Source organism: Bombina bombina, chromosome 2 (assembly GCF_027579735.1).
Source record: "Bombina bombina isolate aBomBom1 chromosome 2, aBomBom1.pri, whole genome shotgun sequence".
Lineage (NCBI taxonomy): Eukaryota > Metazoa > Chordata > Amphibia > Anura > Bombinatoridae > Bombina > Bombina bombina.
Window position 1 is genome coordinate 1,235,873,622 of NC_069500.1, and position 26,455 is coordinate 1,235,900,076.

General features: G+C 36.6%; 1 protein-coding gene across 1 annotated transcript in view; it reads left to right on the forward strand.

Moving 5' to 3' along the window:
- Nucleotides 1–24,935, forward strand: part of YIPF7 (Yip1 domain family member 7) — a 179,519-nt gene extending 154,584 nt beyond the window's left edge. The window contains exons 4-6 of the mRNA XM_053704007.1: nucleotides 7,604–7,749; nucleotides 14,327–14,508; nucleotides 24,079–24,935. Of these exons, the coding sequence (XP_053559982.1) occupies nucleotides 7,604–7,749; nucleotides 14,327–14,508; nucleotides 24,079–24,241 (491 nt within the window). The 3' untranslated portion in view covers nucleotides 24,242–24,935. The remainder of the gene's footprint in view (nucleotides 1–7,603; nucleotides 7,750–14,326; nucleotides 14,509–24,078) is intronic.
- Nucleotides 24,936–26,455: the final 1,520 nt, after the last annotated feature.

Consider the following 26,455-nt stretch of genomic DNA (forward strand, 5'->3'; position numbering starts at 1 on the left):
TTGCAGCCCTCAATCCATGATGAGGTAAGCATTCACACATGTATAAATCTCAAAGATGTTGTACTTGACAGTTATTACAGACTATTCCCCACTTGATAGAACAGTGGTAGCTCCAGACACAACCAGGTGTATCTTCAAAAAGTTCCAGGTAGTTTAAAAGCAAATGTTTTCCTTTGCAATAATATATATATATATATATATATATATATATATATATATATATATGCCCTTTTGTCAGGAAATAGTTTAAAAACTTAAAGTTGAAACTTATCATAAAAAAGAGACTTATTATAAAAACAACAAAGTCAAACACAAAGGTAAGGGTGTTTTGCAAGACTTGTCACCGTGTTATGATAGCATAAATACTCTTTTGAAACACAGGGGAACTGTTCTGTAGTGCACTTACATATAAGTCCTGCACTGTGTTTAGAGCAATCGGGCTAGATATCATTGCCGGTGTGAGGAGGTGCTTGCAAAAAATCCAGGAGAGTCCTGTAGAGCCGGTGTCACTGACGTGGAAAGTAAATCCTGTAAACCCACTGGTAAATTAATCCTTACGCGTTTCGAAGTATAAGGTTACTTCTTCATCAGAGGTAAGTAAGTGTACAAGAGCACCAGCGTTCGTTCTTTAAAAGTATTTTGTGGGCTTGATTTTTTCTTTCCACGTCATGACATCGACACGTGACCCTGGACCTGGCGTCCTATCCAGTAAACCGCCTCTCTAGGTTACCATGGTAACTTTTGTTGTAAGCAAACATCTACGCTTCCATATGTTTTCCCTGTCACATATGGGAACTTGTGCATATATTTTGAACTCTCTATGAATACCTTAAATCCACTTGGGTTTTTGAGAGTGACATAATTTTTATTTAAAAAGAGCTATCTGGACTAAGCTACTGTTTTTTATAAAATATTTTATAGACGATATGAAGTTAGCCTATGGTGTTTGTATAATATATATGTATGTCTGATATCAGTTTCAGCAGTGCATAAATTCGCTTAATAGCAAATCTCTCTCAGTTTTATTAACCCTAAAGACCTATTAATTGTATCTATTAGAGTTTACTTGAAGTGCATTAATAAATTCTAATATCAAGGGACAGACTTATCTATGTTTCACTGTATGCACAAATATATTGAATGGTTTTGTGCACACTTTACGTTTTGTACCTTCATTTTAGTACTACGCTTATAACTGACTTGTATGTGAAATTTTGTCCTGGAAACACAAAGTACATTAGATGTTTATTTGTATTACTCTAAACTATATAAGCCTCATAAACCTGTTACTTAGGATTTATTTTAGCACATAGTTTGTTCTCTCATATTAAAATGTATATATGTTCTTACTCTATATATGTATCTATATGGGGGAAATTACTATGGGTACTGAACTTGGTGCCTAGTTTTCTTTGGTTGTATTATTGTGCTTTCAAACATTTGTTTGCAACAGTGTAGCTGGTGTGATTAACTGGGCATGGATATTATTTGGACTTTCTTTTATGTCCATTTAGTTTTTAATTTTTTACCTGTTCTTATTTGCAATATTCTAAGATAAACTCAATATGCTGTCTCTTTATATCAATTGCACTGGTCTATTTTCTCCACAAGAAGGATACTTATCTAAACCATAGTTACCAAATTTATTAATAGGTTGTTTCTTGCAAATTTAATTCAAAAATGTGTTTATGGTGTATTCTTATCTATCATCAATATACACGTGTATTAGTTTGGAATTTTACAAAAATGCCACTAGGTCTATGTCTTCATTTAGGCCCTTAGGAGTCATGGTGCCCATATAATGAATCCAAAAAGATTCTCTTTGTCTGAGTCTTTGAAATCTATTCCCCCCTCTCTTTGGTTCAGGAACATGTTCTAGGATTGTACCTCTCAGGAATTGGGGGTCTTGTTGATGGGCTTTCCTAAAGTGTCTAGAAAGGCTGTGATCTTTGAATCCAGTCTCTATATTTTTAATGTGTTCAAGCAATCGCATCTTATAGGTTCGTTTCGTACGCCCTATGTATTGTAGTTTGTACGGGCATTCCAGTAAGTAGACTACAAATGTGGTCTTACAATTTGTTAGCTTGTTGATAACACAAGTTTTTTTCCAGAAATGTATTAGACTGTATTATTTTAGTTGTTTTTTTTAGGGTTGTAAGCATGTTAACAGCCTTTACAATTGAGTCTATTACACTTAAAAAAGCCCTTACTCTTATCAGTTAGCCAATTTTCCCTTATTTTTGGTTTAATTTGACTTGGTGCCAACATCTGTTTAAAATTTCTATTTTTTCTGAATATTATTTTTGGTATGTTGCCAATGGTATTTTTCAGTAGTTTATCTTGTTGGAGAATGGGCCAATATTTCCTCAGGATTTTTTTGATCTCGGGTGCGGCCTCATTGTAGGTTGTTATCATATTGATATTCATATTTTGTTGATTTTGTATTTTTTTGTTGTGGTTTTTCGCATTTCTTAGTAAACTATTTCTTTCTAAATTTTTTACTCTTTTTGTGAATTTTCTATACATTTTTTGGGATATTTCTTTTGAATTAATTTATTTTTAAGGATCTCAGATTCTTTGTTATAGTCGTTCCATTTCGTGCAATTTCTTCTGATATGTTGAAATTGTCTGAACAGAATGTTGTTAATCCACAGCTGATAGTGTCCACTATCAGCTCGTAGGTATCCATTACAATCTGTTTCTTTGGTGTATAGTTTGGTCAAGATTTCATTTTTATCATGAAATAATGTCAGGTCTAAAAATCCTATGCTTGTGTCTGAGATTTTTGAGGTAAAATGTAGGTTCATCATATTGTTATTTATATATTTGATGAACTCGTGACATATGTTCTCTTCTCCATTCCATATTACCACAATGTCATCTATATATCTACCCCACCAGATGATATTTTTAATATATGGGTTGTTGTTGTAGATATAAGACTCCTCCCATTCTCCCATGTATAGATGGTGCAAAAATGTAAAATAAATTTGGATATTGTCCACTTGCTTTCTAATGGGAGACAAACTTGTAGCATAATCCATAAGTAGTAATGTATTTTTCATTTTTATCCCTATATCTTCTAGTGCACCAAATGTGTAGCAATAATATTGTTTGATTTATGAAGGGTATACATATTTAATAAAGTTTCTAATTTACTTTTATTATGTAATATACTTCATTCTCTTGCAGCATCGAACATAAGCTTTCTGTGTTTTCAGACTCCCGTTGACTTCTATGGCGTCCGTGACCTGAAGGGTGGCGGATTGAAAACCAGGTACACTGAGTCGGAAAAGACGCGAGCGTAACTGTAGAATTTATGATAACTTTGTGAGAGCTTCAAATAATGTCGAATAGGAGGGCGAATGAACACGATTCCGCTCGAATTCCACGGGATTTCAACACGCATCGATCTGCGTTGGATTGAGATCGTGGGATCGTATGTTACATTACAAATGTCAACATTTGCCAATGTTGATGCTTTGATAACTATGGCGGATCAATCTCACGACAATTACGACGAGGAATTCCAGCGTATTTTCAGTTGACGCTTTGATAAATATCCCCCAAAGGCTCTGTTTGCATCAAATTCCAAATTAAACTGAAATGTTTTCACTACAATTCAACTTACTTTTGTCCATATGTAACTTTTGTGTTAGTTAAAATAAGTATATTGTGAATTTTGAGCAAACTTCACCTGCATACACAAGTATATGTGTCGGTCCAAGCAGCGTCCGATTCTCACCATTCCCTGAGGCAGAAGTGTACCCATCAAAAGGTCATCCCAACTCCTCCAATCACAACAGAGTGCCGTAGCAATGGTGGAACCAAGCCACAGAAGCTAGTATGCAAACGAAACAGGAAAGCAGGCACTGCCCAAAGATTCCATAAAAAATTCAAAATTTATTGAAATATAATAAAAAATCACAGCAACAAAAAATCTGTAAGCACATAGTAAAGCCAAGCTGAGGCAGGTAGACAAACAAACACGTGTGTCTGACGCGTTTCGCGACCCCTAGTGGTGCTTATTCATAGACATAATGGATACACAGCATATTCTATTTAAAGGGACAACTTAAATAAGATAAATAAGCACCAATAGAAAATGCCTAATTCAGTTTAAAACTCCCTCAGTAGAAGTGCTATCTGCTTACTTCCTAGAAGCCCATAAACAGTTAATGGACACTAGTGTATAAAAAAATAATATGTAACCCCCTTAATGTCTTTAAGAAAAGCTTGGAACAACTTATTTATGAGGGTGTCACATTAGGTGTATTTAAGGAAAGTGATATTAACAACCTTATACCGGATAATCCCCTGACACCTATCTTTTACCATGTCCCCAAGGTCCACAAGGACCCATTAACCCCCCAGGCAAACCTATTGTCTCGGGGGTGGGTTCCTTGTTAGAGCCTTTGGGGTAGTTATTGATGCATGTTCGTTGTATACCTGTATCCCACAACACTTGGGTATACAGGCAGTTGAGTTCTTTTTGGATAGGGAGATGGCTATAGATAGCACCATCAGACATACATTGGAGATGTGTTGAGATTTTTATTGTCTCACAATTATTTTTGGTTTGATGGTGTTTTCTACAACCAAATCTGTGGCACTGCTATGGGGCCCAAATTTGCCCCCACATTTGCAAATCTATATGTCTCATGGTGGGAACTTACCCATATGTACAGTATTGAAAATCCTTGGCTTGAGAATATTGTCTTATATGTTCGCTATATTGATGACCTTTTAGTCATCGTTGAGAAGCCCCTAGACAACACAGAGTTTGAAAAATTCATGGTTTATATAAATAACAACTCCTTTAATCTCCAATTTACAGGCTCATATAGCACTCAAAAGGTCAATTATCTTGATTTAACACTTCAGATCATTAATAATAACATTGTAACCAAGACTTTTTGTAAGCCCACAGCAGGAAATACGATACTTCATGCCTCCTCTCAGCATGCTAGTCATGTAGTCAAAGCCATACCTAGGGGTCAATTAATTAGACTGCAAAGAAATACCAAATCTGATGAAGTATATGAGTCCCAGTCCATAGAGCTTAAGAATAGACTACTACTTAGGGGTTATGCAGAAGATTCACTTGAAAAATGTTGAAAAGAAATAAAAACATATAGGGGAAAGCAAAATAGAAAGAATTGGGGAGGACAAAATAATGAGAATAAGCTAAATTCCAAGTTTAAGAATTCTTTAGTGTTTACCACTGCATACTCCCAACAATACAGCACTGTTATTAAAATTTAAAAAAAAACATTTACATATTCTGTTGGGAGATGATACTTTGAAACCATATGTTAACAATGTCAAATTTGTCCCTAAAAAATCTAGAACTTTTGGTCAAAGCCTATAACCCAGCTTGGTTATTAGAGACAAAGCCCACAAACATAATTGGTTATATAAAACAGGTAATTTTAAATGTGGGAAATGTAATTGTCATATGTGTTCTCATATATCTGAAGGTAACCACTTTTCTAGTAGTTTCACAGGTCATGGTTTTGAAACTGACTTCTATGCAAATTGTGGTACTACTTTTGTTGTTTATCTCTTAACATGCCAGCTTTAATACACAGGACAAACTTCTAGGGAAATTCGCAAAAGATTTGGTGAACACACTAGGGATGTTAAGAATTTCAATAAAGATTCGGCGGTAGCCAACCATTTCAATGGTTATCATTTTACCAATATAGCAGATATGACCATTAAAGTCATTGATATAGCAACCACCCCTATTAGAGGAGGAAACAAATTTAAAATGTTAGAAAAAAAAGAGCTATTCTGGATGTTGAAACTTAGAACTCATTCACCTAGGGGAATGAATCGAGAGTGTGACATTAATTATTTCATTGATAAATAGGCTAACTCTGATGTGCTTCTTTTCTTTTTCTTTTTCCTTAGGTTTTTTCTTTATAAAGTTAATATGCATCATATGACTGTGCCAGTATTGTATTTATATTATATGTTTTGAAACTTTCTAATGCTTATATATATATTGCTATCTCTAGGATCAATTTATTTTTAATTGTTTTTGTGGATGCAACCTAGCACTTCTACTGAGGGAGTTTTAAACTGAATTAGGCATTTTCTATTGGTGCTTAACATTAAGCCACAGCCTATCTTATTTAAGTTGTCCCTTTAAATAGAATATGCTAAGTGTATCTATTATGTCTATGAATAAGCGCCACTAGGGGTCACGAAACGCATCAGGCACACACGTGTTTGTTTGTCTACCTGCCTCACCTTGGCTTTACTATGTGCTTACAGCGTTTTTTGTTGCTGTGATTTTTTATTATACTTCAATAAATTTTGAATTTCTTATGGAATCTTTGTGCAGTGCCTGCTTTCCTGTTCCGTATTCACCTGCATACAGCTGATGAGACAAATCAGTGAGACCAGTTTGTTTAAAATGCTTAGAAAATGTCACAATATTTGTGAGAGAGCTTCTGACATACCCTGGGAACTCTCCTGTTCAGCCCAGGAAACTGCCCTGTCCCTCCAACGTTCTGAAAGTGTCAGTTTTAGTTTGCAATGCAGCAAATTCAAGGTGCAATGTAATTTGTATATATAAACAGAATATATAAATTGTAAAAATAACATAGAAGTGTAACAAAACTCTCATATCATGCAGTGCTATATATATATATATATATATATATATATATATATATATATATATATATATATATATATATATATATATATAGAAAAGAGACAGATCTCAGAGTGCTGGAGAGTTACACCCTTTTTCTTTTGAATATTCAGTGAGTTCAGCCCCTGTAAAGTCTGAACTGTAATTTCTATTCAAGGTGAAGAACATTTGAATATCAGGCCTCAGTGTTTTACCAATGTCTTAATTCAAAGGAGAGTTATAAGCATATTCTCAGAGAGCTCTTACTTTAAATAAACTGAAAGAACCTTCAAGAAATAGAAAAGAGGTATATTCCTTGTGCTGTGTATTATTTACTTTGTCACTTCCATATCACTGAAATTTATTTTTATAAAATGAATTTCCAATTAAGAAAAAACAAATGCTTTAATACTGATGAGACATGTCACTGTCTACCAATTAAACATGAAAAAAATCTACCTATTAACCAGCACACAAAAATGCAATTACTGTTATATTTAAAATAAAAATAAATAGCTTTAATGTAATTCTTTTTTTCATGCAAAACAATATTTTGCCATGTTAAACACTGCATGACATAAATGTTTAGAATTTATTGTCCTTTTAAAGAAAATATGTAGATGGCCAATGGTACTTAGTACAGCACTGCAACATTTTAATTTCTGAACATTATTTCTTTAATAAATAAATAAATGTCTTAATATTAAAAAATCAAATAACATTAAATAATACACATGCGGTGCCTTTAGATTTTTTTATATTATGTCATGTTTGGAAAAACTCACTATAATGGATTTTAACTTGAGAAATATAGTCACATTTAATAAAAACCCTTTAGCTAATAAAAAAAATATACTTTAATGCAGATTAACCTTAATATATATTACCTAAAATGTATTAATCATTGATATGGATGCCTAAAGAATTAATTATTAACTATATGTTTTTTTTTTTCAGAATTGGGGATTAATTTTGATCACATTTGGCAAAAGACTTTAACAGTCCTAAATCCATGGAAACCAGCAGATGGCAACATTATGAATGAAACAGACCTAACTGGACCTATGGTTTTCTGTTTTGCACTTGGGTTTACACTATTATTGGTATGACACAATATATAATGTATAGTGTAAAATAATTTTGCACAGATGTATTTTTTATGTTGAAGTCTATCTAAAGAAGAGGAATACCTATTAAACGGACAGTCTACACCAGTCTCCCTTTATGACCCATTCCCCAGTTTTGCATAACCAACACGGTTATATTAATTTACTATTTACCTCTGTGATTACCTTGTATCTAAGCCTCTGCAGACTGCCCCCTTATTTTAGTTCTTTTGACAGACTTGCATTTTAGCCAATCAGTGCTGACTCCTAGGTAACTCCACGTGTGTAATCTATATGGCACACAGGAACTAATGCCCTCTAGCTTTAAAAACTGTCAAAATACCCTGAGCTAAGAGGCAGCCTTCAAGTGCTTAGAAATTTGCATATGAGCTTACCTAGGTTTAGCTTTCAGCTAAGAATACCAAGAGAACAAAGCAAATTTGATGATAAAAGTAAATTGGAAAGTTGTTTAAAATGACATGCCCTATCTGAATCATGAACATTTAATTTTGACTAGACTGTCCCTTTAAGTATAACTGAAGCATTTTAATTAAGTTTAAACATATTTTTATCTTGACCCATGTAAATGTGGATTATGCACTTTTAGGTAAACACACAAACAGACTTCAGGTTAAATCGTTTGTTGCAAAATAGTGGAGGAAAAAAAAAGATATTTTACCATATTTCTGTTAAGTGGCTAGTTAATGCTACCGCAAGCTGGTGGTAACAATTATCGCTCCAAAAATTAACCAGAGGTTAGACCTCTAGTTAATTTTAAAAATAAACCCCAATTTCCCCAAAAATTAAGTGTGAGGTCCCTTTTATTTTAATAAAATTGTAGCATACTTTGTGGTCTAAATTCACAAAGTGAAACATCAAATAATGTGTTAATAATGTGTTTTCAATATAGTACAGGGTGAATTGAATTTTGAAATTACTCTTATTGTTGTTTTTTTTTCATTTTCTATACTGTCTAAACTGTCTCGGAATTGGGGTTGTATATATATTTACACACTTTGGAGTCCTTTTCATTCAAATACCTGAAAACATGAAAAATATTTTTTATTGAATTGTAATATTTAATAATATGGTTTAGTGGGTATGTACTGAAAATATTTTACTTTTCATATATATAAAGGTACAGGTATATATTTTACAAAAAATACATCATATATATACATAGAAATATATATTTAAAATAAATAGAATATATTCTTCTATGTGAAGAACATTGGAATATAAAATATTCATAACTACCTTTGGGTTAGTGCACTTGGTGAAACGCAGTCGGGTTAGCACTACGTGTTCCACTGACGTTTTTATTGGGACAAGTTAACGTGTTCGTGATATCCGTAGTCCAACATTTTACTTTCAACTTGTAATACATGCAAACACAGCCAGAAGTAATCTTTTAATGCACCAGAGATAACACGTTTTAGCCATGTTTTTGCACGAGAAAAAGCCCTAAATTGTGCGCCACTTGTAATCGGCCCCTATGTATGGCAAATCATAGATTAGCTAAATACTCTGCCATCAATACGGCCAAAAGGGAGAAACCCGTGGCCCAACATTTTTTTAAACTTGGTCCTAGGGTTCGTTACTTAAAGGGCCATAATACCCAAATGTTTAAACACTTGAAAGTGATGCAGTATAGCTGTAAAAAGCTGACTAGAAAATATCACCTGAACATCTCTATGTAAAAAAGAAAGATATTTTACTTCAAAAGTTCCTCAGTAGCCACATCCCATTGTAAAGGATTTCTAAGCAGCATATTAGTATGTCTGTCCTGGGACAGCTAAGGGGATGAGCCTCGTGCACTCTCATATTATTTCCCTATTCAGGTTAAAGGAAGCTTACTATGAAATCTCATGAGAGTTAAGTCAAATCTCATGAGATCACAGAACAAGAGTTCATGACCTCAGCACTGCTGATGCTGATTGGCTGCAGTTCATTTCTTCATTTTTTTTTTTTTTTTTCACCTGCAGCTGGGAGCAGCTGAGTATAACTTTTTACACAGAACTTACTCTGCTGAGCTAAGGAGATTGTGAGGTAAAATATCTTCTTTTTTTACATAGAGATGCTCAGGTGATATTTTCCTGTCAGCATTTTACAGTTATACTGCATCAGTTTCAAGTGATTTAGCATATGAGTATTATGTCCCTTTAAGGTTTACACGAATTTACCATATTCCCCTACTGAAGCGGGGTGACTGCAACAGGAAGCTATTACAACTTGAATCCCACTGGGTATATAGGTTTAATACACTGCCGCCTAATTGACTCAATAGTACCTTAAATTGGCACTGTTATCTTTAATTCTGACTTTTATAAAAGATGATGCTACTACTACAACTATTAAACTTCCTAGAGGTAGTAATGACAAACACTGTGGGGGACATTCAAAATGCCTGGGTCAAGCATAAGGCCATCCTACGAACTAGATAAGTTTATACTTTTAGGTAATATCGGGCAGACTTGCTGGGCCTATGGCTCTTATCTGCTGTCAATATCTATGTTTCTATGTAACTTAGGATGTCCTTTTGTGTTTTTTATAGTGTCCATTGTTCTGTTTTGATTCCTGCATTAATTGGCTTCTCGCGAGCAGGGAGTGGCGTTGCACAAGCAGTGGCTTGTGCCATGAATAAAACGTCTGTAATGCCTGGCATACAGGGGAAGAGATATCCATCCTTGTCCATCTGGCTGCTCTTAAATGGAACCTATTTGCTGAAAACTGAGTAATCTGATTTGTATTGGCTGCAGGATTTTAATTTTTAAAGTACAACCCTGCTCCCTGTTAACATCACACTCTTCAGTGAAGTTTCCCTTTTTATAGATAATTTCCTGAGGGCAGCCCCTGCGAGTGTTGGCATGGGCATATACATACAGCTGAGTATGCACATAGAAAAAAATGCCATAGGAGCGGACACAAGCTTATCACTATTATTATTATTTATTTATTCTGATAGCGCCAATATATTACACAGCTCCATGATATTAGGTATAAAACTGCAAAATAAAATAATTAAAGACATTTATATGAACCATGAATGGTAAAGTGACCTTCCCATTAGTCAGCTGTAAACTACTTTTACATGAGATGATTGATAAGGTAGATAGTTTTATAAGCTAACATGGGTGAATTGAAGGGATGGATAAGAGGCAATAGAAACATCTTAATATAGATTGCATGCATCTCAGAACAAGAGGCAAGTGTTACACCCATGTACATAAATATTACAAATAATAATAAAGAACCTTAAATGTTGGTAATGTGTCAAAAACAGAATAAACATTTATTTTCATTTAATAAATACAAAACAGAGGGGCGCCTCATGTGTAGATAAAAAAATGCTACCAGCAAAAAATCATCCATAGATGCCAAATGGGTACTCACATGTAGCAATATCACCCTTATGTGCTGGTAGTTGCAGGCTGATAACTCAGGGTGTATCAGCTAACCCTTGTCCTGGCTTCAGACTGGAAAACAGGATGCGAGTTGCAAGAACAGTAGGCCCCAGGATGCAGTCCTAACAGATAATAAGGTGCTTGCACTTAGCTTTTGTTAAAAATTGTTTATTTAAAAATCACATTGCAAACATCAAGCAATAAGTGGAGGGGTCATAGACATATAGCCCCCTGTATGCAACACGCTTCTCGGCTTCTAAAAAAATCGCCTAATGAAACAGTGATTTTTTTAGAACGTTTCATTGTACGTTTCATCAGGCGATTTTTTTAGAAGCCGAGAAACGCGTTGCATATGTCCCCTCCACTTATTGCTTGATGTTTTTTTTATATAAACCATTTTTAACAAAAGCTAAGTGCAAGCACCTTATTATCCATTGAAACTGCATCCTGGGGCCTACTGTTCTTGGAACTCGCATCCTGTTTTCCAGTCTGAAGCCAGGACAAGGGTTAGCTGATACACCCTGAGTTATCAGCCTGCAACTACCAGGACATAAGGGTGCTATTGCTACATGTGAGTAGCAATATTGGCATCTATGGATGATTTTTTGCTGGTGGCATTTTTGATCTACAAATGACGCGCCCCTCTGTTTTGTGTTTATTTCTAGTGCCTGATCTGGATTGATCCTGTGCCTTCTGTTTGGATACCACACACGTTTATTATCAATTTTGTATCTGATTGCATTATATATGATATTGTGATGCTGTATACCTAACTGTTGTATCTTTATTGCTTCTTGTTTGTTGTACGGGCTTCAGTCCACTGTTGTGTTTTTTGTTAGAGAGTGCCCTCTCTCATTGGTTATATTTTCATTTAAAATGTTTTTAACAGAAGTAATTTCTATCATGTATATGAAAAAACGCTATTAAAACATGTTAAAAAAGTTTTGTTGCATAAAGAGGGTTATGTTAAAGCTTTTTATTTTGAAAGTCAAGAAATGCAATACTGGTCTGTGGGACCAAAGCTCACTGGCTGGTAATATAGACTCCTGCATTTGTATTGGTGGATAGTGACACACCCTCAACGATAAGTCATAAGAGTTATTTTTTTCAGCACAGGAGCATCAGTTGTTAATAATAAAATGTAATACATTGTAAAAATGCACATTAATATGCAACAAAAAAGTATTCTAGTATCAATTAAAATTTTGAGCTTAAAAAAGGATAATAATATCTAAACTCATGAACATTTATTTTTATTATAAAAAGACTGTTTAAGACTCACATAGAAAACAAGATTTTGGTCTTTTTTAAGAAGATAGTCAGTCCTTAACCTTATGTTTATTTATTTATGATCCTTGATTGCAGATTTTGTCATCTTCTGTAATTTTTAAATACATACTAAGTTGTACACAAGCAGTTATGTAAGATAAGATTTTCATTATTCATGCAAGGGATTTTTGCCTCATTACATAACTGCAAACCAAATGATCTGTACTAACTCAGAATTTCTCAGGGGTAATTTTTGTATGGTTCTCTAGGTAGAACTGAAGCACTTGTGCATAGTATCCTTTCAATATACAGCTTTGCATGTTTGTTTTAAGATTTGCTTGTTTAAAGTGCATATGATAGAGCCTTGAAGATAATGACCAGTAGTAGCTGCAGAATTGTTCATCCGATACCTGTAAACAGCTTTCTGACCTACACATGAAAAGAAAAAGTACTTATTTGCTTACTATAAAGATATTCAAACTTATCTGTAATCATTACTTAAAGGGACAGTCTACTCCAGAATTTTTATTGTTTAAAAAGATTGAAAATCCCTTTATTACTCATTCCCCAGTTTTGCATAACCCACACGATTATATTAATATAGCTTTTACCTCTGTGATTACCTTGTATCTAAGCCGCTGCAGACTGCCCCCTTATTTCAGTTCTTTTGACATACTTGCTTTGTAGCCAATCACTGCTGACTCATAACTCTACGGGAGTGAGCACAATGTTATTTATGTGGCACACAAGAACTAGCGCTGTATAGCTGTGAAAAACTGTCAAAATGCCCTGAGATAAGAGGGGGCCTACAAGGGGTTAGAAATTAGCATATGAGCCTACCTAGGTTTAGCGTTCAACAAAGAGTATCATCCTGGGGTCATTCTGGGGGACCCCTTTTATGCTGATTGTCAGGACTTTCTGCACTATAGCTGGCAAAGGAGCCTGCCATGTTCTTTGGTCCTCGACAAAAAATCATGGGCATGTCTTATTATAATTTAAAATACAAAGATAAAATAATAGACCACCTGTTTGAAAGAGGACAAGTCCCACTCTTAAATAATGGTAGAGCTCCAATATTGCCTCTTAAAATGAAGAACTTTATGGAAAAATATGCATTTTATGGGCCTTTTAAAGAAAAGTCTTTGAAAATATTCTGTTATTCTAAACCTGATGTGCATTTTTCAAAATCGGCCTTATTTAAAAGCTTTAATATGGCAGACTTAAAGGGACAGTTCACTGTAAAATAGTTTTTCCCTGAATGTGTTCCCCATGACTTGTTATACCAGCTGCAGTGTATAAAATGTATGATAAATTGCTCATTTATGTTTCTTTCTACAACATAAATAGGTGGATTTGTTCTTTGAATCTACAGCCCATCAAAATAGGCTAAGCTTGCAGACAGATCAGATCTCGTTATTTTATCACTCAAATGCTTCCCTTTCTTATCTGTCTCATTTAAACAGTCGTGTGAAATGGCTTAAAACAAACAAATAATTAATATTTACATTTCATCAAACAAATATATAAGCATAGTTCAAATGGACACAAAACAAACTGGGAGTAACTGCTTGTTAAAACATAACTTTTATTCCATATGTTAAAAATAGATACAAAGGGACCGATTTACTAACTGTTGGGCAGACATTATCCGCTGTAGCGGATCATGTCCGCCCGACATCGCTGAATGCAGACAGCATACGCTGGTGAACTGCTTGTGCAATGCCACCCCCTGCAGATTCGCGGCCAATCACAAAACTATTTCCCATTTATTTTCAAAGTAATTTTATTTTAGTTCATCTTTATACAACTTAAGACTAAGAACAGTACTCATTATGGTTACTATGATTTTTAAAAATAAGTTTTAACACTTTCCTTCCTCATATCTCTCTTTTTATTTGCAGGCAGGAAAAGTTAATTTTGGCTATGTGTACACAATGAGTGTTTTTGGATGCCTGGTGATACATACATTATTAAACCTGATGAGCATTCCAGGAGTCTCTTATGGATGTGTTGCTAGTGTCTTAGGTTACTGCCTGTTACCCATGGTCATACTGTCTTGTTGTGCTATCTTTTTTTCATTACAGTAAGTACTGGTATCAAATGTAAGTGATATACAATGTTTAAAAATATAAAGCACGTTTAAGCTGAACTATCAAATTAGTATTCAAAAATGTGATCATATGTTTTGACTAATAGATTAGAGTATTCATCTTTGGGAGGGGAGTCCCCTATTTATCAAAGCTTCAACCATTAGTTAACTCAAGTCAAAATATTCATCTGAGTCATCTCAAATGTTTTCAAATTTATTGCACCTTCCATTATTGTAGTTGCAACTTGATCTGTTCCCCAAATGACATGGTTCATTTCCTATGGCAAATGCTAAGACAACAGGTGGTTAGATCAACTCCTGCCTGTTATAACAAAAGAGGTCTTAAAAGCACAGTTGCCATTCTAACTCAGATATTAATTGAATCTGTGGAAGATAGAATTTGTGGTTTGACTTTTTGCTGCAAATATGTTGTGGCAGAGACGTAGGAGGTAACAATGTGTTTCTTCCTATATGTGACTTGACAGATACTGAGATATTACCATTGCTGGGAATTAACCTGTATAATTAAATATTTGATTATTTGGAGAAATACGAAAACAAGGGCCCACGTCTTAATTTAGAGGGTATAAGATTCAGGAGAAATGTGAAGAAGCAGCTTTTTTACAGAAAGGGTGGTGGAGTCATGGAATAAACTTCTAATAGAGGTAGTAAACCTGTGACATGCATAAAATTATCCTAAGAAAAAAAGTTCTTAATTAAAAAGTAATGTGATGGGCCTTTTTGGTTCTTATCTGCCATCAAATTCTATGTTACTATAACATTCATAACATGGGTCATCCCTGATAAGTTACAGCTTTTGTCTGTGTTGACCTTCATGGCCCCTGGTTCTTTTCAATCTTTGCCTAACATTGTCATTGGCATGAGTCATCTGACATTCTCAGGACATTTAAATGCAGTACTGGACAACATATTGCATAGTTAATACCACTGAGCCATCTGACATTCTTAGAACTTTTAAATACAGTACCGGACAACATATTGCATAGTTAAAACCACTGAGTCATCTGACATCATCGGGACATTTAAATACAGTATCGGACAACATATTGCATAGTTAATACCACTAAGTCATCTGACACCATCAGGACATTTAAATACAGTACCGGACAACATATTGCATAGTTAAAACCACTGAGTTATCTGACATCATCAGGACATTTAAATACAGTACCGGTACCGGACAACATATTGCATAGTTAATACCACTGAGCCATCTGACATTCTTAGAACTTTTAAATACAGTACCGGACAACATATTGCATAGTTAAAACCACTGAGTCATCTGATATCATCGGGACATTTAAATACAGTATCGGACAACATATTGCATAGTTAATACCACTAAGTCATCTGACACCATCAGGACATTTAAATACAGTACAGGACAACATATTGCATAGTTAAAACCACTGAGTTATCTGACATCATCAGGACATTTAAATACAGTACCGGACAACATATTTCATAGTTAAAACCACTGAGTCATCTGATATCATCAGGTCATTTAAATACAGTACCGGACAACATATTGCATAGTTAATACCACTGAGTCATCTGACACCATCAGGACATTTAAATACAGTACCGGACAACATATTGCATAGTTAAAATCACTGATTTATCTGACATCATCAGGACATTTAAATACAATACCGGACAACATATTGCATAGTTAATACCACTGAGCCATCTGACATTCTTAGAAAATTTAAATGCAGTACTGGACAACATATTGCATAGTTAAAACCACTGAGTCATCTGACATCATCATGACATTTAAATACAGTACCGGACAACATATTGCATAGTTAATACCACTGAGTCTTCTGACATCATCAGGACATTTAAATACAATGTCAGGTTAGGTAATGTCCAGAAGAAGACCCAAATGCTAGGGTGAACTAAAATAACACCCTTGCACTCTGAGTTTAATCCAGGACGTGACCCCACGACAACTACTATAAAACAAGGTACTCACAATATGGAGCAGTGTTGGTTGGGGTCCTCTGGAAAGAGTAAAGTAAATCTTAATAGTTGCAGGAAAAACTTCAGAATAGGGTACCAAAAACAAACAGTCAATAAGGAAGGATTAGGTAACTTGAAATCAGGCACTTTTGAGGGTTAAGCTCAGCGTGGTCAATGAAGCAGAGTTTAGCAACTTGTAATCAGGCAGTTTGAGGGTAAAGCAGTAGAATAGTCTTATATGCAGAGTTTGGCAACTTGTAATCAGGCAGTTTGAGGGTTAAGCAGTAGAATAGTCTTGTAAGCAGAGTTTGGCAACTTGTAATCAGGCAGTTTGAGGGTTAAGCAATAGCGTAGTCGTTCAGGCAAAGGTTCAGGAACAGGACAATACAAAGGAAGAGTACTCACGATAGCCTCCGGAAAGAAACAAACAATCAGGCACTGGAGGATTGAGAGACCGGAATAAGAAGCCGGTCCTGACGTCAGCAGAGGGGATGGCTCAGGGAGAGGAAGACGTTGCCCGGGAACCAAACACGCCGGAAGAGCCGCTGGAACCTCCGGAGGCAGCGTGACAGTGCCCCCTCCTCAAGGACCCCTCCGGGGGACCCGAGCAGGCTTGGCAGGGTACTTAATATGAAAAGACTTGACAAAAGCAGGAGCATGTACATGAGAGGCAGGTTCCCAAGATCGCTCCGTGATAGGATAACCTTTCCAATGGACCAAGTAGTACAACCGATCGCCCCGTAGCTTGAAATCCAGAATCTGGCTGACTTTGAGTTCTGAAGTACCCTCTACAGAGAGCGGAGGAGGAGGTTTAATCTTGATGGAGTACCGGTTGTAGATAACTGGCTTGAGAAGAGACACATGAAACACAGGATGGATCTTGAGGGTCTTAGGTAAGGCCAGACGATAAGCTGAAGAACAAGCTTTAGACACAATTTGAAAGGGACCAATGTATTTGGGACCCAATTTTGTACAGGGTTATTTTAGACAAATGAATCTGGTAGACAACCATACTCTGTCTCCAGTACGAAGTAAAGGAGCCTTACACATTCTGCGATCAGCAAATCTTTTGTGCTTTATTGAAGCAGAGAGTAGATTCTGACGTATATGTTGCCAATGGTTACTGAGATTCTTTACGATACGATCTGCTCCAGGAACTCCAGAAGAACTAGTAATCATAGGAATAGTTCTAGGTTCAAAGCCATAGGCTGCCTTAAAGGGTGAGGTCTGTAAGGAGGAATTGAAACGTGATTTATGAGCTAATTCCACCAAAGGCAATAACTGTGACCAGTTGGAATGGTGATGGTTTACATAATGTCTGAAAAAAGACTCCAAAGACTGGTTTACCCGCTTGGTCTGTCCGTTAGACTGAGGATGATGTGCAGTAGAAAGGGATATGTTGATTCCAAAGTGCTTACAAAAAGACCTCCAGAATTTCAAAACAAATTGAACACCTTGATCAGACACAATGTCAGAAGAAAATCCATGTAAACGAGAGATATGAAGGACAAAAAGATCAGAAAGTCTTTGAGCAGAAGGCAATCCAGGAAGAGGAATGAAATGAGCAGACTTGGAGAATCGGTCCACCACTACCCAAATAGTCGTATTTGCAGCAGAAACAGGAAGATCCGTAACAAAGTCCATGGATATGTGGGACCAAGGGTAATGAGGAACAGGAAGAGGGTGTAACAATCCAAAGGGTCGATTAGTAGACTGTTTATTCGATGCACAAGAGCTACAAGCGACTATATAATCTTTAACATCTCTCCTCATGGTGGACCACCAAACATGCTGCTTAAGTCTCCACACTTGGTATTGGTTACTCCAGGATGACCTGAAGATATGTTGTCATGAGCCCAACGTAAGAGCCTAAGATGTAATCCAATGGGTACATACAGAATTCCAGGAGGAAGCTTGTGAGAAGACGGTACCCGGCTTTGAGCAGACCGTAAAGCCTGTACTGGAAAAGAGGATACTTGAGCCAAAACTCTAACTGGACGTAGTATGGGTTCGGCTTCCATCGGAGAAGACTCTGTTGACTGAAATTGCCTGGATAATGCATCTGCCTTGGAGTTCTTAGAACCAGGAACATAGGAAAGTACAAAATTAAACCTGGAAAAGAACAAGGCCCACCGAGCCTGACGAGGATTGAGACGTTTAGCTGTATGGAGGTACAAGAGATTCTTATGGTCTGTCAGAATAAAGAATGGTTGACTAGAACCCTCTAAAAGTCTAACCAATGCCTCCACTCATCCAAAGCAAGCTTTATAGCCAATAATTCTTTGTTGCCCACATCATAGTTTAACTCGGCAGGGTTGAACTTTTTGGAAAAGAACGCCACAGGATGTATTTTGCTGGTAGACAGATTTCTTTGGGAGAGAACAGCTCCAGCTGCAATAGAGGAAGTGTCTACTTCCAAGATAAATTGGTGATCAGGAAAAGGATGACTGAGAAGAGGTTCAGAAGAGAAGGCCAATTTCAGTGTTTCAAAAGCCCGTACTGCCAAAATAGACCAGTTCCTACAATCTTGTCCATTCTTAGTGAGAGTAGTGAGAGGAGAGGTTATGTCAGTGAAATTCTTCATAAACTTTCTATAGTAGTTGGCAAAGCCAAGAAACCTTTGCAGGGATCTGAAGGTGGTAGGTCTAGGCTAGTCCTTAATTGCAGAAAGCTTAGCAGGATCCATATCAAAAGAAGATTCTGAAATAATATAACCCAAGAAGGGAATGGACCTCTGATGGAAAGAGCATTTCTCCAATTTAGCTAAAAGGGAGTTGTCATGTAATCTCTGAAGCACAAGCTTCACATGGTGTACATGTTCCTGTAAAGTACTGGAATAGATCAGAATGTCATCCAGATAGATGATAACAAATTAGTTTAAAAAATCTCATTAACAAAGTGCTGAAATACTGCTGGTGCATTGCACAATCCAAAAGGCATTACTAGGTACTTGTAGTGGCCAAATCTTGTGTTAAAGGCTGTCTTCCATTCGTCTCCCTTACGAATTCTGACCAAATTGTAGGCCCCATGGAGATCCAACTTGGAAAAAACAGTAGCACCTTGGAGACGATCAAATAGCTCAGGGATGAGTGGAAGAGGATAACTGTTTTTGACAGCAATCAGATTCAAGGCCCGATAATCAATACAGGGACGAAGCCCTCCATCTTTTTTCCCAATAAAGAAAAAACCTGCTCCCACCAGTGATGATAAAGGATGAATAAATCCTCTGGCCAAGTTGTCCTTTATGTATTCCTCAAGAGAGGTATTTTCTTGACGAGAGAGAGGATAAGTCCTCCCTTTAGGCAGAGGAATACAAATCAATAGGACAGTCGAAAATCTGATGAGGAGGTAACGACTCCGCCTCCTTCTTAGAAAAAACATCACAAAAGGCATGATAGTGTTTAGGAAGAGAATCAGGAACTTCCACCAAGCCACTACAGGACCGGATGGCTTGGAGGGATTTTGCAGGCAATGCTTAAAACAGGTGGTTCCCCAGGAAAGAAGCTCTCCCTTAGACCAAGAGAATACAGGATCATGTAGCTGCAACCAAGGTAGCCCCAAAATCAACAGAATGTGGTGGGAGGAGATAACATCAAAATGATTAATTTCAGAGTGGAGTATGCCCATAGATAAAAGAAGAGGTATAGTAGAATGTTGGATGACTCCAGATCCCAGAGGCTGCCCACTAACAGTAGTTACTTTGATTAATTGTTTCTTCGCTAGAAGAGGAATCCTGAGAGAGTTAACAAAACCTGAATCAATAAAAACACCAGCTGCTCCTGAGTCGATGAGAGCTTGAGCTTGAAACTTAGTGTCTCCAAAACAAATGGTTACAGGAACGAATAGTTTAGAATTGAGGGAAGTCATGGGATTCTGGCTTAACTCTGTCCCTCTATCAGTAGTTAAGCCTTGGCTTTTACTGGACGGATTGGACAGTCCTTAAAGGGACAGTCAACACCAGAATTTTTGTTGTTTGAAAAGATAAATAATCCCTTTATTACCCATTCCCCAGTTTTGCAAAACCAACACTGTTATATTAATACACTTTTTATTTCTGTGACTAACTTGTATCTAAGCATCTTCTGACCGCCCCTAATCACATGACTTTTAGTTATTATCTATTGACTTGCATTTGAGCCAATTAGTGCAGTGTCTGCCACTAGCCACGGGCGTGATCACAATGCTATCTATATGGCCTACATGAGCTTGCTCTCCCCTGCTGTGAAAAGTAAATAAAATAGAGGCAGTCTTCAAGGGCTTAGAAATTATCATATGCACCTTCCTAGGTTTGCTTTCAACTAGAATACCAAGAGAACAAAGCAAAATTGTTGATAAAAGTAAATTGGTAAGTTGTTTAAAATTACATGCCATATTTGAAAAATTAGGTTTTTTTGGACTTGACTGTCCCTTTAAGTAAATGTCCTTTAATACCACAATACAAACATAACCCAAGAGTACGCCTTCTATGACGTTCGGCTTCAGGTACCTCAATAGCCCCTACTTCCATGGGTTCTACAGACTCAGATGAATGGGAGTTGTTACTTGAAAGACTTGGGGTACGAATAGGAGGATGAAAAGAAGATCTAGAAAAGGTTCTTCGATTCCTATCTCTCTCCTGTAGTCGTTCAAAATGCCGGGCGTCAAGATTTATACATAAATTGATAAGATCCTCCAGAGAGTCAGGAAGTTCCCAAAACACAAGTTCATCCTTCAAGCGTTCACAAAGTCCCTTGCGAATAGCAGCTCGTAAAGCTCTATGGTTCCAATCAGTCTCAGCAGCTATGGTCCTGAATTTTATAGCATATTGAGCTACAGATAGCGATCCTTGTCTCAAATCCAACAACCCAGCCTCAGCAGCAGCTGACCTCCCAGGTTTGTCAAAAACAGAGGAGAAAATAGACTCAAATAACTCCAAATCCTGAAGAAGAGGGTCGTCTTTCTCCAAAAGAGGGGATACCCAGGCTAGAGCCTTACCCTTCAAGAGGGAAATGATAAAAGTGATATTGGCAGAAGAATTAACAAATACTTGAGGATTGTTTCTGAAATGTAATCGACACTGATGAAGGAATCCACGATATTCTTCAGGATTCCCATCATACTTATCAGGAAGAGGAATTCTGGGTATATATTGACCTAATGGCTGTGGTGGATTATAAACACCAGAGGTACTGGCAGAAGCTGCAGTAGGAGACGTAGTAGCTTGAGAAGGAGCGGATAGATTATGTACCAGAGCCGTTATCTGGTCAAGCTTGGAATCCAAAGATTGCAAATGTGCAGAATGATTACCAAGAAGTTGTCCTTGCAGGGTCACAGCCCTGGATAGCTAATCTGGGTCCATAATATGGCCTGATTCTAATGTCAGGTTAGGTAATGTCCAGAAGAAGACCCAAATGCTAGGGCGAACTAAAATAACACCCTTGCACTCTGAGTTTAATCCAGGACGTGACCCCACGACAACTACTATAAAACAAGGTACTCACGATATGGAGCAGTGTTGGTCGGGGTCCTCTGGAAAGAATAAAGTAAATCTTGATAGTTGCAGGAAAAACTTCAGAATAGGGTACCAAAAACAAACAGTCAATAAGGAAGGATTAGGTAACCTGAAATCAGGCACTTTTGAGGGTTAAGCTCAGCGTGGTCAATGAAGCAGAGTTTAGCAACTTGTAATCAGGCAGTTTGAGGGTTAAGCAGTAGAATAGTCTTATATGCAGAGTTTGGCAACTTGTAATCAGACAGTTTGAGGGTTAAGCAGTAGAATAGTCTTATATGCAGAGTTTGGCAACTTGTAATCAGGCAGTTTGAGGGTTAAGCAGTAGAATAGTCTTATAAGCAGAGTTTGGCAACTTGTAATCAGGCAGTTTGAGGGTTAAGCAATAGCGTAGTCGTTCAGGCAACGACGATATGGAGCAGTGTTGGTCGGGGTCCTCTGGAAAGAATAAAGTAAATCTTGATAGTTGCAGGAAAAACTTCAGAATAGGGTACCAAAAACAAACAGTCAATAAGGAAGGATTAGGTAACCTGAAATCAGGCACTTTTGAGGGTTAAGCTCAGCGTGGTCAATGAAGCAGAGTTTAGCAACTTGTAATCAGGCAGTTTGAGGGTTAAGCAGTAGAATAGTCTTATACGCAGAGTTTGGCAACTTGTAATCAGACAGTTTGAGGGTTAAGCAGTAGAATAGTCTTATATGCAGAGTTTGGCAACTTGTAATCAGGCAGTTTGAGGGTTAAGCAGTAGAATAGTCTTATAAGCAGAGTTTAGCAACTTGTAATCAGGCAGTTTGAGGGTTAAGCAATAGCGTAGTCGTTCAGGCAAAGGTTCAGGAACAGGACAATACAAAGCAAGAGTACTCACGATAGCCTCCGGAGAGAAACAAACAATCAGGCACCGGAGGATTGAGAGACCGGAATAAGATGCCGGTCCTGACGTCAGCAGAGGGGATGGCTCAGAGAGAGGAAGACGTTGCCTGGCAACCAAACACGCTGGAAGAGCCGCCGGAACCTCCGGCGGCGGCGTGACATACAATACCGGACAACATATTGCATAGTTAATGCCAATGAGCCATCTGACTTAGAACATTTAAAAACAGTACTGGACAACATATTGCATAGTTAAGGATTATTTTTGTCTCCGAAAAACACAAGCAGCGAAATTATATTGACAAACTGAGTAGACATCTTGATAAATAAGCATGTGCGCAGCAAGATTACCTTCCATTTGCTGGTCATTGTGTGTCACAGTTGGCATGATTATATTTGTCAATGGTTTGATAAATTTGATTGTTGATGGGTTATTCAGAAGATGCAGGTTGCCATGGAACTATTTTTATTGTAGGACCTCAACATCTTTGAATCTTTGATAAATAAAGGCTGGTCTGCAGTTATGCATAAAGATCTACATATAGCCTGTAACAGTTTATGGACTGGGTAGTTCTATTGTCAGTAGTACCATCCATAAGAAGTGTTAAAGATTGCATATATACAAGCTTGTACAAATACGTGACCTACAAATAAAGAAATACTGCACAATGTCACCAAACACTATGGCCCCATTTCTGAAGCTGTGTAAGCAGCTTAAGGGCTGTTTCAGTGCAGGCAAACTTTATACGCATATTACAAACCTTAATATACAAATACGACACTGCTCAATGTGTCGAAAGTGTTTAAAGGGACATTCTACTGTAACATTTTCTTCTTTTTATGTGTTCCTAATGATCCATTTTACCTCCTTAACTGTGTTAAATTGTTCTTTACCATTTGCCTGTTAAAACTGCCCCATATACTTATATATAGTTATTCGTTAGAGCATGCAATCTTAGCACTACCGACCCTGCACATCTTTGCAAAGTTAAACACGTGTGATTGTACACTCAGGACCAGCAGTTTTTTTCAGCTCCTGAGTGGCAAAAAGTTAAACACATAAGCTTGCAGGGTTGGTAATGCTAAAATTATGTGATCTAATGAATTTGAGAATTTAATTTTTGCACTATAATAGCCCTTATTGCTATAACGATATCATGTTTTGTTTAAGATATTATATTGTCATATTCAATGTGAACACTGTCCATTTTTAAATTTTCAGGGGAACTATTGGAACATTATTAGCAGCTATCATTATCGGATGGTGCAGCTTTTCAGCATCAAAGATCTTCATATCCACTCTAGCAATGGAAGGACAACAGCTTCTTGTTGCATATCCCTGTGCTCTTCTGTATGGCCTTTTCACGCTCTTGACTGTTTTTTGAAATGTTTATTAAAGGGACAGTCTCCTTGAAAATCTTTATTGTTTGAAAAGATAGATAATCCCTTTATTACCCATTCCCCAGTTTTGCATAACCAGCGCTGTTATAGTAATATATTTTTTACCTCTGTGATTAAATTGCATCTAAGCCTCTGCAGACTAATCCCTTATGTCAGTTGTTTTGACAGACTTGCATTTTTGCCAATTAGTGCTGATTAATAAATAACTCCATGGGAGTGCGCACAATGTTATCTATATGACACACATGAACTAGCTTTAAATCAAAATGCTCATATAAGAGGCGGCCTTCAAGGGCTTTGAAATTAGCATATGAGCCTACCTAGGTTTCAACAAAGAAGACCAATAGAACAAAGCAAATTTGTTGATAAAAGTAAATTGGAACGTTGTTTAAAATTGCATGCCCTATCTGAATCATGAAAGTTTAATTTTAACTAGACTATCCCATTAAGATTTATCTGATGTGCTTCAATACAATATTACATACACACGTAAATAGTTAATTGCAAGAGTAACATACAGGATTACCATTCTATTGTAACAATTTCCCTATGGATTGCCAAACCTAATATAAATCTTATAGTGATCTGGATTAGTAAAACACTTCTATGCATTTTATAACTCGAGTTGTAGCGTTATAATTCTGCTTTGACTAAATAAGAACAAATATACAATCATAACTATTTTCTTCTCTTTTTTCTTTGGTTAAAAAAATGAAAACCACTAAGGAACCTCCATTACCAATTTTGCTTTGAAATCATTTTAGATATAGATAGGGTTTCTACCTCTTAGGAAAAAATACAGACCATTCTAATTAAAATAAATCTACGGACACCTATGTAATTACGCAGGACTGATTGTAAGTGATGATTTAAAACACACTCTTCTATGCAGGCGTTACCAAAATATTTATATCTTTCGTTCTACTAAAAAAGATGATCTGTGCTCATTTGACCGGTTAAAAATATTATTGAATACCGTTTAATTTATATATTTTGTTTTGTGTTCCCCCCCACCTTACAAAACATAATAGGTTCAACTTGGGTTGGCCGTCTAGGAAAAAATATATTGACATTTCTAATTAACATTTATTAGTTATGCAGTGTAATTCAGAAACTAAAGGTGCCAGGATTGATTACAAATTAGATTCCCATTTAGATGTCTTTTTATTTCTTCATTATCTTCACTGACCTTAAAGGGACACTAAACCCTTTTTTTTCTTCTTTAATGATTCAAATAGAGCATGCAATTTTAAGCAACTTTCTAATTTATTCCTATTATTAATTTTTCTTTGTTCTCTTGCTATCTTTATTTAAAAACCAGGAATGTAAAGCTTAAGAGCCTGCTTATTTTTGGTTGAGAACCTGGGTTATGCTAGCTTATTGGTTTGCTAGATGGAATAAGCAAGCACTATCCAGGGTGCTGAACCTTAAATGGGCTGTCTCCTAAGCTTTAAATTCCTGCTTTTTAAATAAAGATAGCAAGAGAACAAAGAAAATTTGATAATAGGAGTAAATTAGACAGTTGCTTAAAATTGCATGCTCTATCTGAATCATGAAAGAAAAAACTTATGTTTAGTATCCCTTTTTTAAAGGGAGCGTCAACTGCAACATTTTTATTGTTTAAAAAGATAGATTATAATTACCCATTCCCCAGTTTTGCACAACCAACATGGTTATATTAATATACTTTAAACCTCTGTGATTACCTTGTATCTAAGCCTCATTTGACAGCCCCTGATCACATGCGGCTAGATTTGGAGTTTTGTCGGTAACGACCCGAAAAACTAACGCCGGCTTTTTTCTGGCCGCACCATAAAAATAACTCTGGTATTGAGAGTCCAAAGAATGGCTGCGTTAGGCTCCAAAAAAGGAGCGTAGAGCATTTTTAACGCAGCTTCAACTCTCGATACCAGAGTTGCTTACGCAAGCGGCCAGCCTCAAAAACGTGCTCGTGCACGATTCCCCCATAGAAAACAATGGAGCTGTTTGAGCTGAAAAAAACCAAACACCTGCAAAAAAGCCGCGTTCAGCTCCTAACGCAGCCCCATTGTTTGCTATGCGGTAACCCTTCCTACGTCTGCACTTAACACTCTAACATGTACCCCGAGTCTAAACACCCCTAACCTTACACTTATTAACCTCTAATCTGCCGCCCCCGCTATCGCTGACCCATGCATATTATTATTAACCCCTAATCT